Below are 14,673 nucleotides of genomic sequence, written 5' to 3' on the forward strand. Positions count from 1 at the left end.
CATCTTTTTTTAAACTTCCCCACACATCCCTCAGCCCATGAGATTGCATTATGGAGGACACTGCTCTAAATACCCGGGGTTTGCGACCTGTGTAAGGAGTATTGCTAACAAAGTTTGCTGAAATATTAAAATCGCCCGATATATAGGGGCTGGCCAGTTGGTTAGCTCCCTCTCTATATGGTCCATCACCCCCGGATCATCCAGGTTAGAGCCGTATATTGAACATATAGTTATGCCTAGATTCAGTTCGCATATTGCCCATCTTCCGAATACATCGGCCTTACAACTTTTTGCCCCCCCTAAACCTATCCTGCCAATGATTGCTACCCCTTTTATCATTGATGTCTGTGAAGAACAGGACAACATTTCAAACCCCCTTAGATTTAGCCAATGCTTCTTTTTCCAGGATAGGTGGGTTTCTTGTAGGCATACTATGTCAGACCCTATTATTTTGATGTACTCTTCAAACCTGCCCCTCTTTTTCCAATTGTTCAAACCCCCTATATTCAAGCTTACTACCCTAAGCCTAGACATTGCCCTGCGGAAAGCTTAGCCACCATACTAACCAATCAAATGCCCTCCTGAGCATATCATGAATATTCTGGTTTCCTTCCAGCCTTTTAATTGTATTAATGTACATATTCATTGCCTGAACTTTCTTTTCTTTTGCTTTTCCCCCCGCCCCTGCCCCCCCTCCCACTCCAAACGTACCCCCCCCCTGAACCCCACCCAAACCCCCACCCTAGTGGAGCGCGCAGACTGGGTCTGTGCGTGTGATGGATGCAGCCAAGCAGTGGACTCACTACATACATTTGATAAACCCTACCTCTTGAACAAACCATAAACCAACAAGTTGTCACCCCAGAAATTCAAAACAAAACTGACCACAGAAATCATACATTGCCCTTAATAACCAATATTCTGCCTCTCATGAATTTCATCATTCTTTTTTGGACAGAACATTGAAAGACTGATTAAAGAGGACAATAAGGGCTGCCATATTGAACTGAGTCTGATTCTATACTGAATCCAGAAAATCCCGAGCTTTAATTTCTGAGGAGAAATATATTGTCTTGCCAAGATGGACTACCTTTAGCTGGGCTGGATTAATAAGATACACCTGTATTCTTTTGTCCTGAAAAGGCTTGATTAATTGTCTTAATCTCCAACGCCTTTCGACGGTGGTATGGCAGAAATCGGGCCTTACGAAGAAAAAGCCCCCCTCAAAGGCTCTTTTGGCATCCGGTCTTGCCTTCTCTGCAATGGATTGTCTCAGCAAAAAGTTCCCTATGTAGATCAAAATTGCTCTGGGCTTGTCTTCCGCTCTAGCATTCTGCCTCAGTTTGAAAGGTGTCCGATGCGCCCTCTGGATTTCGGTAGTCCAGTTCCACCCGGCAATATCTGGAAAAGCTTTCTCGAAGACTTTGGCAATAAAAGCTTTAACGTCTTGCCCTTCACATCCTTCCGGAATTCCAAGAACTCTGAGGTTGTTCCTCCTTAGCCTATTTTCCAAGTCTTCCAGCTTCCACTGGACATCCTGTGCTTGTTCTCCAAAAGATTCTACTTTGGAGGTGGCAGCCGCCGCCTCCGCTTCAGTAGCAACTATCCTTTCCTCCAAATTTGAAACCCTATCGCCTACGTTCACGCAGGCTTTTGAGAGTTTTCTAACCACTCCTTTCATTTTTCTCATTGCTGCTTGGGCCTTGAGACTATCTGATCTTGTCTCTTCCCGGTGTGCTGTGATCCCTTGATGAATTGATTCCATCATTGTCATCATCTGCACCATTGAGATTTGTGTGGCCACCTGACTCTGTGCCTTGCTCGACCCCTGGTTTGAGTCTCCTTGTAGCAATGTTGTTGGGGAATGATCCCATGTTAGCACTGCTTGATGATTTTTTTTTTGGACTGCAGCTTTAATAGCCGTTGATGGTAGGCCCGACTCTAAGTCACTCTCTGTTTCTGGATTGCTGGCATCAATATCCGAGCTTTGTAGGTCATCATCCTCTGACCAATCAGCCTCTTCTGCTACGGAGAAGAAACATTCACTGGGGGTCTTCTCCTTCTCCTTCTCTTTCTCGATCGTGTCCCTCTGAGTAGCATTTGTTGTTGATTGTCCTTGTTCACCTAGAGTCACAATGACCACAGGAGACTCTTTCGCTGGGTCACATGAGGCCGAAAGGATAGAGCCGTCTTTAAATCCACCTGTGGTCTCCCCTCCTTGACCAACCTGATCACTTTCAGAGTTGATATTTGCAGTGGAGGGACCGACGAGCTGCACTGCCTCACCTTCTGGAGATGCGGTCACCATTTCGTTGTCCGGCATAGGGACTTGATCCTCCTTACCAGCATCATTCTCAACAACCGTCGCCTCTATAGTTGGCAGCACCGTCTTTCCCTGTGCACTATTTACGATAGAGATCTCACCTCCAGACTCAGGGTTTGGCTGTGTCTGCGACTGCGGCTGTAGTTGTGAATCTGGCTCTTGTTCTAGCTCCAATTCTAACTCTGGAGCGGACTCCTCAGCCTCTTCAGTAATCGGTAGCGAAATGGTTGCTACTACTGGGGCCATAGTTGTTTTAAGTTTCTTTTCCTTGTGGTTCATCATTTCAACGATACTTATGGTGGCAGTAGCAGTGGCTGTGGCGGCGGCTTGTCTAGTCCTAACAGAAGGAGGCCTCCTCTCTTTAGGGGTGCCCCTGCCCCTGTCCCTGTGTAGGTAACTTTGCCCGACCCCCAAACTCAGCTTCAGGCAGCGCTGCCTCGGTGTTTACACTGACCACGACAGCACTCTCAGCGTTTGCAGGGTCACTGACTACACCGGTATTTTCGGCCACATTCCTTTTCTTTACAGGCGGCTTACCTCCGGTGTTAATTTTCGGCGCCATCCGTGAGAGAGGTTGCCACTTCTCCCTGTTCTGCCTCCTGTCTCTGCAGTCCTTGAGCCGCGCTCTCCCCCCTCCTCTGACTCCGTTGCCTCGGCCAGGCTCCGTCCGAGCCTCTGCAATGCTCCGCCCCCTGACTCCGCGAACTCCGCGAGCACCACCAGAGAGCCTGTCAGCAAACCCAGTCCTCAAGAGTAGCGTGGCGGTAGCCCTCAAAACCCAGAGAGGGAGTATCTTGTGATATGAAGCGCTCAGAGGCATCCGAAACTGCCGTATGTCAAATCCCGGCTGCTTTTTTTTTCACCGACAGTTGTTCATTTTTTTCTCCCTTACGTTGCTTTATCATTCGAAAAATCTCTCCATTGAGCTCCAGATCAAAAAAGTACAATCAGCAGAATAATAATCCCAGCATTAGACAGCCAAAGGTCTGTGATGAGGTGCTGCCATGTCCACACTGCCTACACTGCTTCTCAGCCGTTTCTCACGGCCGCCATCTTGCTCCCCTCGTCTTTTAAATACTTTCACTGAGCCTTTCTGCGGGCTTAATGACATCGCAAGTTGAATTGCGGGAGAGAAGGACAATCGTGGTGGTATCTAGGGGAACAGGGAGGCACCAGACTGCCGTACCCGCCACCGAGCAACCAGTCCCCCAAAACGGGCTATCATGCTCTTGGGCAGATTTTGACCACAGAGGAGCCATTCTCTAACTAGGCTGCCCACCGGTAACTACTACTATTTTTTAACCTTCACGAACCACTTGCTATTTCCAGAATCGACTCGGGGACTAGGAATTAATTGCCCTCCCTGTTCCCCTAGATACCACCACGTTTGTCCTTCTCTCCCGCAATTCAACTTGCGATGTCATTAAGCCAGCAGAAAGGCTCAGTGAAAGTATTTAAAAGACAACAATGATTATTTCCATGTCCTGATGATGATGCCCACAATATAATAGGCATCGAAACGTCGTCGACTTTATGAAAAAAAACCCTTATGCAATATGATACAGAAATATTGTAAAAAAGCAAAGTTGTGGTTTTTGAAAATGCATGTCTGTAATTACTGAATACAAGTTCACAGACCTATTGTAGCTTTGCCCTTTGGCCATTGCTTTTGTTGTTCTGTCTTATATGTTGTGGGTCACGGCTGTGCCCACTTGTTATTTTGTTGCTCTTACATTTTTGTTCTATTTTGAATTGTGACGCTTAATTAAAGCTTTTTGTCCGGCTGGACAATAAACACTACACTTATTAGGTGTTTTGATTATCTGCTTGAAACTTATTTTGTTCATAAGTAGGGACCACTGTTCTGTAAAATATGTAAAACTACCCAATGTCTATGCAAACATACCATAAGGGTTCCCTTGTCTTTTTTAACACACACACATCAGCTGATTACCCGGCACCCTTATATCCAGATGCATCGCGCTACGGGCAGCGGGCGCGCCTAAGGCGCCCCAAAGGCAAGCCCGTCTGCACCAGTTCGTCGCCAGACGCCAGACATGCTGCCAGTTTTAATAAAGCTGGGCTGACCTACACTAAGAAAGAGTTGTTAGCCTAGGGGAGGGGGGCGAGTAATTGTGGACAGTGCTGTAAGGTTATGATGGAGGGGCCTCTGTGTTGCCCGAGCTGTGGATTCAGTACTATTTCCACGCTGACCACAAGTGGTGACCATCTACTGTCCGAGAAGGCCATAAAGATTTTCAACCTCAATAGTCGATCGTTAGCCAAACACTATGCTGACATCTATGATTTATTGGAGGACTCCTCTCCGGATGTCCTCTTTCTTACCGAGACATGGCTCTTGGATGACATGACTGAGCCCGGTTATAGCATTCTCACCCTCAATAGGGCGACCAGGGTAGGGAGTATTGCGGTGATCTATAAATCAGTCTACCCCTGTACATTTACTAGGCAATCCATATCTGGATGTGAATGTGCCGTTTTTAAGGTCACATTTAGTCCTAACTACACAATGTCAGGGCTTCTGATCTATAGGCCCCCAGGGCCATCTGCTGTGTTTAGGGATGCACTTGTGGAGGCGGTCAGTATGCTTGCTGTTAATACCGCCAACTTTACTATCACGGGGGACATGAATATCCACTTAGAGAAAAGTGATGACCCTGAGGTGGCTAATTTTATCGCAGATATGGCAGCTTGCCAACTAAAACAACTGGTATCTGTCCCCACCCATGTAGCTGGTGATCTGCTGGATCCAGTCTTTACCAACATACCCTCACTCACTGCCCTGACCCCTATGCCTATGGAATGGTCGGATCATTTTTTGGTTCCTATGCCCCTTCAGGAGATAACACCCTCACGGAGCCTGGACCAGACGTCCTCACTCAAACGCCCTTGGCATAAGCATGACTGGGATGCTTTCCAGGCCCGATTGTCTACTACGTGTCCGAGTCTCTGTAATGATACTGATGAGGCTTATAGGGACCTAATAGACTGGATAAGCCAGCCCCTAAATGGTCTCATTCCTGAGAAGCTGTCTCTGAACCGTAGGACTCTATCCAACCCTTGGTATGATAACGAGTTGGCTGACCTGCGCAGAGAGCGTAAAACGCTGGAACGTATTTGGAGAAGGGATTTTAATACCAATGTGAAAAATATCCATCAAACGGCAGTAGAAGGCTACCACAAGGCCATCCAATCGGTACGCGTGTTGTTTTATGCAGACCTAATACGCACAGTGATAACCCGGCAAAGAGCATATTTTCGATACTTGCCAGCCTTAAACAACAGAAGAGCAATGTAGGGCAGAAAATACAGTCCAACGAGCAATGTGAGGACCTTGGCTCTTTATTTATTAAGAAGGTAAATGACATCTATAGGTCCTTCCCTCCCACCGCTACCATCCCTCTAGGGGCAGGGTGTGATTGACTTGTTAATACCTTGGAGTCGCTGGCACCTATCTCCACAGACCAACTGCAAGTTCTCTGCGGGAAAATTAAATCTGGCTCACCCGTGGATCCACTGAAACCAGAGCAATTTAAAAGGGTGTTGCCCACGATCTTGCCTTCCTTGAAGTACATAATCAACATGTCGCTTTCCACCGCCACCGTGCCTAAGGTGTGGAAGCATGCTAAGGTGCTACCTTTACTTAAAAAGCCCTCGTCGGACCAGAGGAAGCCTGAACACTATTGCCCCATTTCCCTACTCCCGTGGGTAGCTAAGATCACGGAGGCGCACGTTAAGTCACTTCTGTCTGACTTTCTGGCCATGAGTACCCTGCTGGACCCTTCCCAGAATGGGTTTCGACCAGGTCACAGCACGGAGTCAGCTTTCCTGGCTGTGACAGAACACCTCTGGTCTGCTTTGGATGCCGGGCAAACGTCGGCGCTGATCCTGCTGAATCTCAGCGTGGCATTTGGCACAGTGTCCCACGCCATTTTGCTTCAGCGTCTGGCGGAGGCGGGGATTGTCGGCTCAGCCTTGAAGTGGTTGACTTCATTCCTCAGCAAGAGGTCTTTTATGGTCCATGTTTCCCCATTTGTCTCAGGCACCCACTCCAATAAACAAGGCGTGCCACAAGGTTCCTCCCTCAGTCCCCTCTTCCCCTCTTATTCAATCTCTATGTCCAAGTCTATGTCTATGGTGGCTAGAAACAGGAGACTGACCATGGTCTCTTATGCCGACGACACGCAGCTGGTGGTGGCACTCTCGAGCATCACCAAGAGGGACACCCTGAAATTTCAGGGCAATTTGGCAGTGGTCGCTGAATGGATGACCGCCAACTGCCTCCAACTGAATGCCAGTAATTCAGAAGTGTTGTTGATGGGAAAGGACCATGGTCTATGGAGTGAACAGTGGTGGCCAAAAAGCCTAGGTAGCACCCCCCTCCTGAGTTAGCCGTTAAAAACTTGGGGGTGTGGTTGGACTCATCGCTCAGCTATCAAGTCCAAACAAAAAAGGTTGCCGGGACCTGCTTTGGGCTCCTACGGGGACTTAGACCCCTATTGGGGTTCTTCGATCCCCCTACGCTCCAGACTATTGTTCAGGCAGCCATAATGTCTAGACTGGATTATACCTGCTCTCTGTATCTGGGGGCTAATAACGTCGAGATTGCTTGGCTCCAACAGGTACAGAACACAGCAGCCGGATTGCTAATTGGCCTGCGCAGGTCTTGCTCGGTGTCAGCCACTATCCATCAGCTACACTGGCTACCGGTGGCTAAGAAAATTGAAGTTAAGGCGCTTTGCATCACCTTTAAAGGCCTGAATTTCAACACCCCTGGGATCCTGGCTAACCTAGTCATCCCTTACGTCCCCACCCGCCAGCTTCGCTCCCTGGGCCAGGACTTGGTGACGGTCCCAAGGTTTCAAAGAGTGCGGGCAGGAGGTTGTTCTTTCCGCAGCAGGGCCTCTCTTCTTTGGAATTCATTGCCCGGTCACATCCGAAGCCATACTAACTATCTGGTTTTTAGGAAGGCCATAAAAACACATATTTTTCCCACTGTGTAGTTTCGGCCTTCTTTCTTTGCTAGTGGTTCTGCTGAAAGCGCTGGGACGCCCCTTTGCTGGGGCAGCTATTGCGTTATACAAATGGCAGTAACATAACATAACATAACATAACATTCCAGGCAGCACAAGCCGTTGGGCTGGGAAAGACCTTTTGAGGGCTTACCTAAAATGTACAGTGGGCTTACAGCCAGCCCATAGCTTACCATTGGTTGCCTTTATTAGCACTCTGATTTGCTCCCTTCTTATTTGATGGGTTGCCTTCCTCTTCCTGTGTCTGTCCCTCCCATGGAGCATAATCACTTTATCATTCTTTTAAAATGACTGACTTGTATCCTTTCACTGCTCACTTTTAGGGAACTGCTTTTTCTTTTTCGTTAAAAGGTCTCCCTTGTTTGATGCTTTTCTGCTCTGTCCCTATCTGCCGTTAAGTTTATTTAAATTCCCCCTGTTCCACCCACTTGTCGTTGATTACCCCCACTCATACCTCTGCTGTGGCCTGAACCTCTCATCAACCTATCACATGTATTTTTTTGGCGTACACAACAGCTGCCATTTGCTACTAAGTCACTCCGCAGTGCAGAACTGGCTTTTGTGGTAAAAAAATATCTTTACTGATTCAAGTGGTGTCTGCCATCTAGAATCAATAAATAACATTGGTGAGTGCACGCACATGCCAGCAGAATAACGAGACTGCATTTTTTTCATTTCTTTTTCGTTTGTTTCATAGCATTGTAAAAATAAAGATAACCCGATGATACTAACCAAAGATATAAGAAAAACACATTATTTTGATTCCTTCACAAATCTTGACAGTTATGCTCTCCCACCGTCACATAAGAACATGTAAGCAGTTTGTCTATGAAGAAGCTGGAAAGATGGAATCTCACAAGTCTGCTTAGCTCTCTCGAACACATGAGGATGGAGCTGCTTTCTCTGTCAGATTGTATTCTCATATGATTTACTCTTACATTCCTTTTGCCATATTTCTAGAAATAACACCATCATATTAGTATTTACACTCAATGAAATAACAACATTTACCATCTGAACATCAAAACATTACCATTAACGGAAGCTTCGCTGAGCAAATTCTCAGATGAACTGGATCTGCTATGGACAGGTTCCTTTGCCTTCAAGTGGTCAGCCTGGTCTTCGACTATGTGTTCATCCTCCCACGCTCTGCTGTCTTTGGGCTGTCTCCACATTAAAGAAGTGATTTGAACCCGGGGCTGGGCATCAGATGAAGTCTTACAACTTTGTTCTGTGTCTGGGTTGTTGCTCCGTCCTACAAAGAAAAATCTCCCTCCTTTGATAAAGGTGCTGCAGTTGTGAGACTAGGACAATACTAATTTAACCAAAGATGCACAACACAATACCACATAATCAAAGAAAAGCCCTCCTGTGGTAGGTCTGGCTCCAACTACCTTTTCTCTCAAACCAGCTTTCCAAAACAGCTATCCATCTATTCTTACGTGCACGTACTAAGGGTCATAAGGCACTCCATGTCCAGCATAGACTAATGGGACTGATGAAGTGAGAAGTCACAACCTTCTGGTTTTGAGCAAAAGGCTAGTAATAATGGAGTGTTGTGTTGCCTTTTTACCGTGTATATCTTTAAGGCTTGTGCCTAGTTGTGAGAATGCTATGATGCCACGTAGAATGTTATAGTTGCATCTTTGGAATTAAGGGGCAGTTGTAGAGCAGTGGTGTTGGGTAGCGGCTGCTCCCTGGCGCTCACCTGTATTTATTTGTAATACCTTAATAAAGCTGGAATCCATTATATATGGCCTGAGTGCATCATTACAATTGCCGACGAGGATGGGATGATAGGACATTTTTCAAAAATGTGCCACAAGCGTAGCAATGTTAAGTATGTTTGGGATGAGGAAGAGGTAGTTGTTGAAGAGGAGGACGAAAGTTTAGAATGGGTAAAAAATGTGAGAGGTAATTATGTCATCAACATATCGGATGAAGCCTTAGAAGGGAAACCTTTACGTAAGGTATCCTTGGGTGGTGTGGTGGTGGAAGTGTATGTGGATTCGGGATCCCCTTACACTATCGTAAATGAGGAGGTTTGGAAGAAATATTTTGTGGAAAAAATTAGTGATCAATTAAGAAATTCTGATATTTGTCCAGTAGGCTATACGGGGAAGAGAATTGAGATGTTGGGCTACAGGTGGCTCATATTTTTATTTAAAGGAAGAAGCACAAGGGAAAAGTTATACGTGTCTAAGGTGGGACCATCAGTTTTGGGATGGTGGGATCAGAAAAATTTAAATATTATTTTGGACCCTAATAGTGAAGAAAAAGTGTTGGTTATGGATGAGGAGAGCAAGTTGAGTGATGTTTTGAGCAAGGAATTTCCCGAAGTGTTTGGTGCTGCGCTGGGAAGGTTAAAGGGCTTTGAGCATAAAATACTACTTAAGGCTAATGCAGAACCGAAAGTGCACAAAGTTAGACCCATCCCAATGTTAATTAGAGATGAGGTGAAGGGGGAGTTGCAAGGACTACTGGCAAAAGGGATCATTGAAGAAGTGGAAGCCTCCGAGTGGATCAGTCCTATTGTCGTTGCACGGAAACCTAACGGCAAGATCCGCTTATGCATAGACCTACGCCATCTAAATAACAATATTATTAAAGAAAAAGTTCCTTTACCTATGATCAACGAGATGGTGTCCTCATTTAAAGGCGCTACATGGTTCTCGACTATAGACTTATCTGCCGCATACCATCAGGTAGAATTGGAACATGAATCAAGGTATCTAACGGCTTTTATCACGCCCTTCGGGTGTTATCAATTTAGACGACTGCCATTTGGATTAGCGTCGGCTGCGGCTGTATTTCAGAGATTGATGTATAGGTTATTGGGGAACATAGATATGATTGCGTTTTTTCAAGAAGACATTTTGGTGGCTGCAAAGAACAAGGTAGAACATGACTCTAAGTTAAGACAGGTTTTGAAAGTCTTCGAAAAGGCAGGACTTACAGTGGAGTTATCAAAGTGTAAGTTCTGCCAAAGAAGTGTATCTTATTTGGGGCAAATCATAAGTGAGGAAGGTGTGAAACCTAAGCCGACGTTGATTGAAAATATTGTGAATTCAGAGGCACCAAGTACAAAGGAAGAGGTGAGAGCATTTCTTAGAATGGCAGAATATTGCGTGAAGTTTGTGAAAAATTTTGCGTCAAAGGTATTTAATATTCGTAGTTTGCTTAAGAAGAATACGAAGTTTGTTTGGACAGAAGAGTGCCAAGGTGAATTTGATAGGATTAAAGTTGATTTACAGAATGTCAGTGCTCTCGAGTTTTGATCCTAATGTTGAATGTTTGTTGACAACGGACACGAGCGATAAAGGTATAGGTGCAGTGTTATCCCAGAAAGATGGGAAGGGAAAAGAGATGATTATTCTTTTTGCATCAAGAGCACTTTCCCCGGCTGAAGTCAGGTACCCCATTATTGAAAGGGAGGCGTTGGCATGCGCGTGGGCACTGGAACACTTTAGAGCCTTTGTGTGGGGGAAACCAGTTACTATTAGGACAGATCATCGTCCATTAGTGAAAATTTTGTCATCAGATGGCATTTCTGGAGCTTCAGCTAAAATGGCAAGATTGTCAATGCGCATGAAAGAATTTATTTATAAAATGATTTATTTGCCAGGAAGAGACAATATAATCGCAGATTGCCTATCTAGAGTGCCATCTCCACTAGAGGAATTTGTGGATGACCCGTGGGGGACTGTTAGTATTGCTTTAGTTCATGATTCGGGAGCCCCTCCTATCAGCAATAAAGAGTGGTTGGAAGAACAGGACAAAGATGTTGAACTTAAAAAGATTAAGGAGTATATATGTACTGGTTGGCCAAGACAATGTTTTATGGAAGGAAATTTTAGAGCATATTGGGAGGTTAGAATGGAGTTGTCTTTAGAAAAGGATATACTTTTTAGAGGAGACAGAGTTGTTCCTCCGGTTTCCTTAAGGAAGAAAGTTTTCGAGTTATGTCATGAGGGACATTTTGGTATTGGGAGGAACAAAATGATAGTGAAAAATATGTTTTGGTGGTCAGGTGTGGATAGGGACACGGAAGTATTCGTTATGAACTGTGAAGTTTGTAGTTCCGCGGATAAGACTCGTAAGACTTTGAAACTTTGCATGAGTGATGGATTGATTCCGGAGCTTCCGTGGGAAACGATTGCAGTGGATATCATTGGGCCAATTGGTGAAATGAAAGAGTTTGGGTTGGTGGCTATTGATTTATTTACAAAATGGCCTATTGTAAGGTTTGTGGACAAAGCAGACACACAAAGTGTGTTAAAATGTTTGGACAAGATTTTTATTATGGAGGGTTTACCTGTTTGTGTCCTTACGGACAATGGAGTGCAATTGTTGTCGCACATGGCTGGTAGTTATTTTCAGAAGTGTGGTGTTAAACATAAAACCACTGCGTTATACAATCCTAGTGGGAACGGCACAGTTGAGAGATTCAATAGGGTGCTCAAAGGTGTTATTCAGGCAGCGGCTAATAAAAAGATGGATTGGAAGGTTCAAGTACAAAAGGCAGTCTGGTCTTACAGAACTACATCACAAACTGGCACAGGGTTATCTCCATTTGTTATGATGAGGGGAAGGTTACCTAGGAGCCAAATCAATCCTGGTTGATTAATGGAAGGTAAAATTACACAGTGGTCTCCAGCTGAAGTGAAGAATGATTTGGAGTTACTCCATTCTAAAAGTAAAGAGTTTCATGATAACCACTATGGTACGAAAAATGTGGAAATTAAAGTAGGAGAATGGGTGAAAGTCGTTTTGAGCCACAAAAACAGGTAATTGAGGTTTTGAGAAATGCTGTTAGATTAAGTGACGGAAAAGTATGGAATATGAAAAGTATTGCTTTTAGTCGCAATCAGTGTGATGGGGTGGAGGAAGAAATGACAAATAGCCAAAATAATTATGATTGGATTGAAGACCATTTTGAAGATAGTTGTTTACAAGCACAATTTGCTGGTATAGATGGGAACACGAATGAAGTTGCGAGTGACTCTCATTTGGTGGGTCAATCCTTTTGTGAAGGGGGGGAAGTGTTGCTAGTGATTGCAACAATGGTGATCCTAACAATGTCAATGGCGAATCCAATTTAGTTGAGAGAGGTTATGGTAAAAGAACAAGTACCTTACCCTCTTGGCTTAAGGACTATGTTATGAAATGATTTTATGCATAGATATATATATATTTTTATTTATTGTTATTTCTAATATCGTTTTGTTTTATTTTGTTGGTTATTATTTAGGTGTTGTATTCCTTCTTTCTTTTGTTGAAGAGAGGGGGATGTGTTGTGTTGCCTTTTTACGGTGTATATCTTTAAGGCTCGTGCCTAGTTGTGAGAATGCTATGATACCACGTAGAATGTTATAGTTGCATCTTTGGAATTAAGGGGCAGTTGTAGAGCAGTGGTGTTGGGTAGCGGTTGCTCCCTGGCGCTCACCTGTATTTATTTGTAATACCTTAATAAAGCTGGAATCCATTATATATGGCCTGAGTGCATCATTACATGGAGGCATTTCCTTACCCCTTCTTACTTGACCGGGTGGAGAGTCAACATCCTGGATTCTCCAACACTGCCCATATACTGAGTAGCATAACACCACTACAGCCACAGTCCTCCATCAATCGTTCTCCATGTGTGTAATGGCACTGAGGCCATTGTGTGGCCTACATGTGAGTGTAGGGCATGGTGAGTCTTGCTATTCATCCTAGGCCACAGTCTAATAGATCAGAGTATGCAGAGCTAATGAACCTCAGGAAAAGCACCATGCATTGTAGTCCCCCTAGCCTGCTGGTGAATTCCTTGATTTCTGGGAGGCAGTGGTGCTAGCAGTGCCAGCTTTAGGGCAGTACGACTGGTGCAGCTGTACTGGCCACTGACCTGTGGAGAGGGCACTGCCCTTGGGGCTGCTGTGTTTAGCAATAACTTATGACTGGAGAGATGTGTGGGCACTTTTGCTTGATGGTAGTGAGAGAATCGGAGGAGGTGGTCATTGGGTGTGGGGGTGCCAAAAAAGATTGTCTCATCGGGCGCCACCCTGTGTCCTAGGCACAAACTACAAAACCATTTTGACACTTAGCAGATATGGGGCGAGCCCTGTAGAGGCAACCTCTCAGCTTTCTTGTAGTCTCCAAACACTAGTGTTAGTGCATGTCCTTGGAGGGGTCAAGGCGTAACCTGGGGTCTAATCCCCTCTATGGAAGTGGACATCTAGGTGGAGGCAGGGGGTCCTGCAGCGAGGGGCCCAGTTTCAAACCTATCTTTGTAGGGAAGCTGTAAGGCGAATTTGATGCCCTACCTGCCAGATGGTACAACAGACCAAAGTTTTGATAAAATATGTAAAAGACATTCAGTCCCTGCTACATGCCAGAACCTGAATACTTCCTTTTCTCTTGAATCTCCTTTTATTGTAATTTGTTGCCACAAAATCTTAGCCATTGAGTATTTAATGTGAAGATGAGAGGTTTTGCACAGTAGCATGGGCTTCGCGTATCTATTGTATTTCAAAGGATATGTCTAAAATTGTGTTTGTTCAGTTATAAGTTGGAAACTTAGCTTTAAATTGGAGGATGATGGTTAATTCCATCGCCATTATTCAATCAATCTAGAGTTCTGATTTCTGCAGGTCAGCTACTTACAGATTGAAGAGTTTGAAGATGTTTCTCTCTAGTTTCGTATTTTTTAGCCACGTTTTTACAAGCATAATCAGAAGGACCTGTTATTTTCCCAGTTATTTACTTTTTTTTACAAAAAATACTTTTCTGCCACTTCGTAGCTGACCTTCCTTGTGGTCAGACACACAAACACCTTTCACTAACTTAAACGTCGCTCCTTAGTCAGTTTCCAATGAACAAACACTTGCCAGGTTATTCTGATAAATATTTAGTATAGCACAATATTTCTGATCCAACTGTTCTTGCAAAGCATTTTAACAGCAGAATGTTGCTGATTACAAGTAACGTGTTGCCCCACATTACATCCGAGCCTGGAACATATGGTTGGTTAAATAACTCCACACCATCCCAAAAACATTGGCTGCAGATCTCTAGTTGTTCAAGCTCTGTATATCTCTGAATTCACTCTTAAGGGCAGAATTCAATTACCTGTGATTCAGGAAACTTCTAAAAACTGAACTTTTCAACATGGCCTCTGACCATTTACTTATATTATAGTGATAGTGAACAAAGAATGTACAATAAGGGCCAATCCTTCGGATCGCTTGGACTCCAACTACCCCTTAAATAAGCACACTTATTCCACCTGCACAGCGGTATGACATCACTGTAGGA

General features: G+C 44.7%; 1 protein-coding gene across 1 annotated transcript in view; it reads right to left on the reverse strand.

Moving 5' to 3' along the window:
• Nucleotides 1-14,673, reverse strand: part of ARHGEF33 (Rho guanine nucleotide exchange factor 33) — a 508,340-nt gene that overhangs the window by 283,335 nt on the left and 210,332 nt on the right. The window contains exon 7 of the mRNA XM_078647973.1: nt 8,411-8,632. Coding sequence (XP_078504099.1) covers nt 8,411-8,632 — 222 coding nt within the window. The remainder of the gene's footprint in view (nt 1-8,410; nt 8,633-14,673) is intronic.

The sequence above is a fragment of the Lissotriton helveticus genome, chromosome 6, assembly GCF_964261635.1.
Source record: "Lissotriton helveticus chromosome 6, aLisHel1.1, whole genome shotgun sequence".
In the NCBI taxonomy this organism is placed as follows: domain Eukaryota; kingdom Metazoa; phylum Chordata; class Amphibia; order Caudata; family Salamandridae; genus Lissotriton; species Lissotriton helveticus.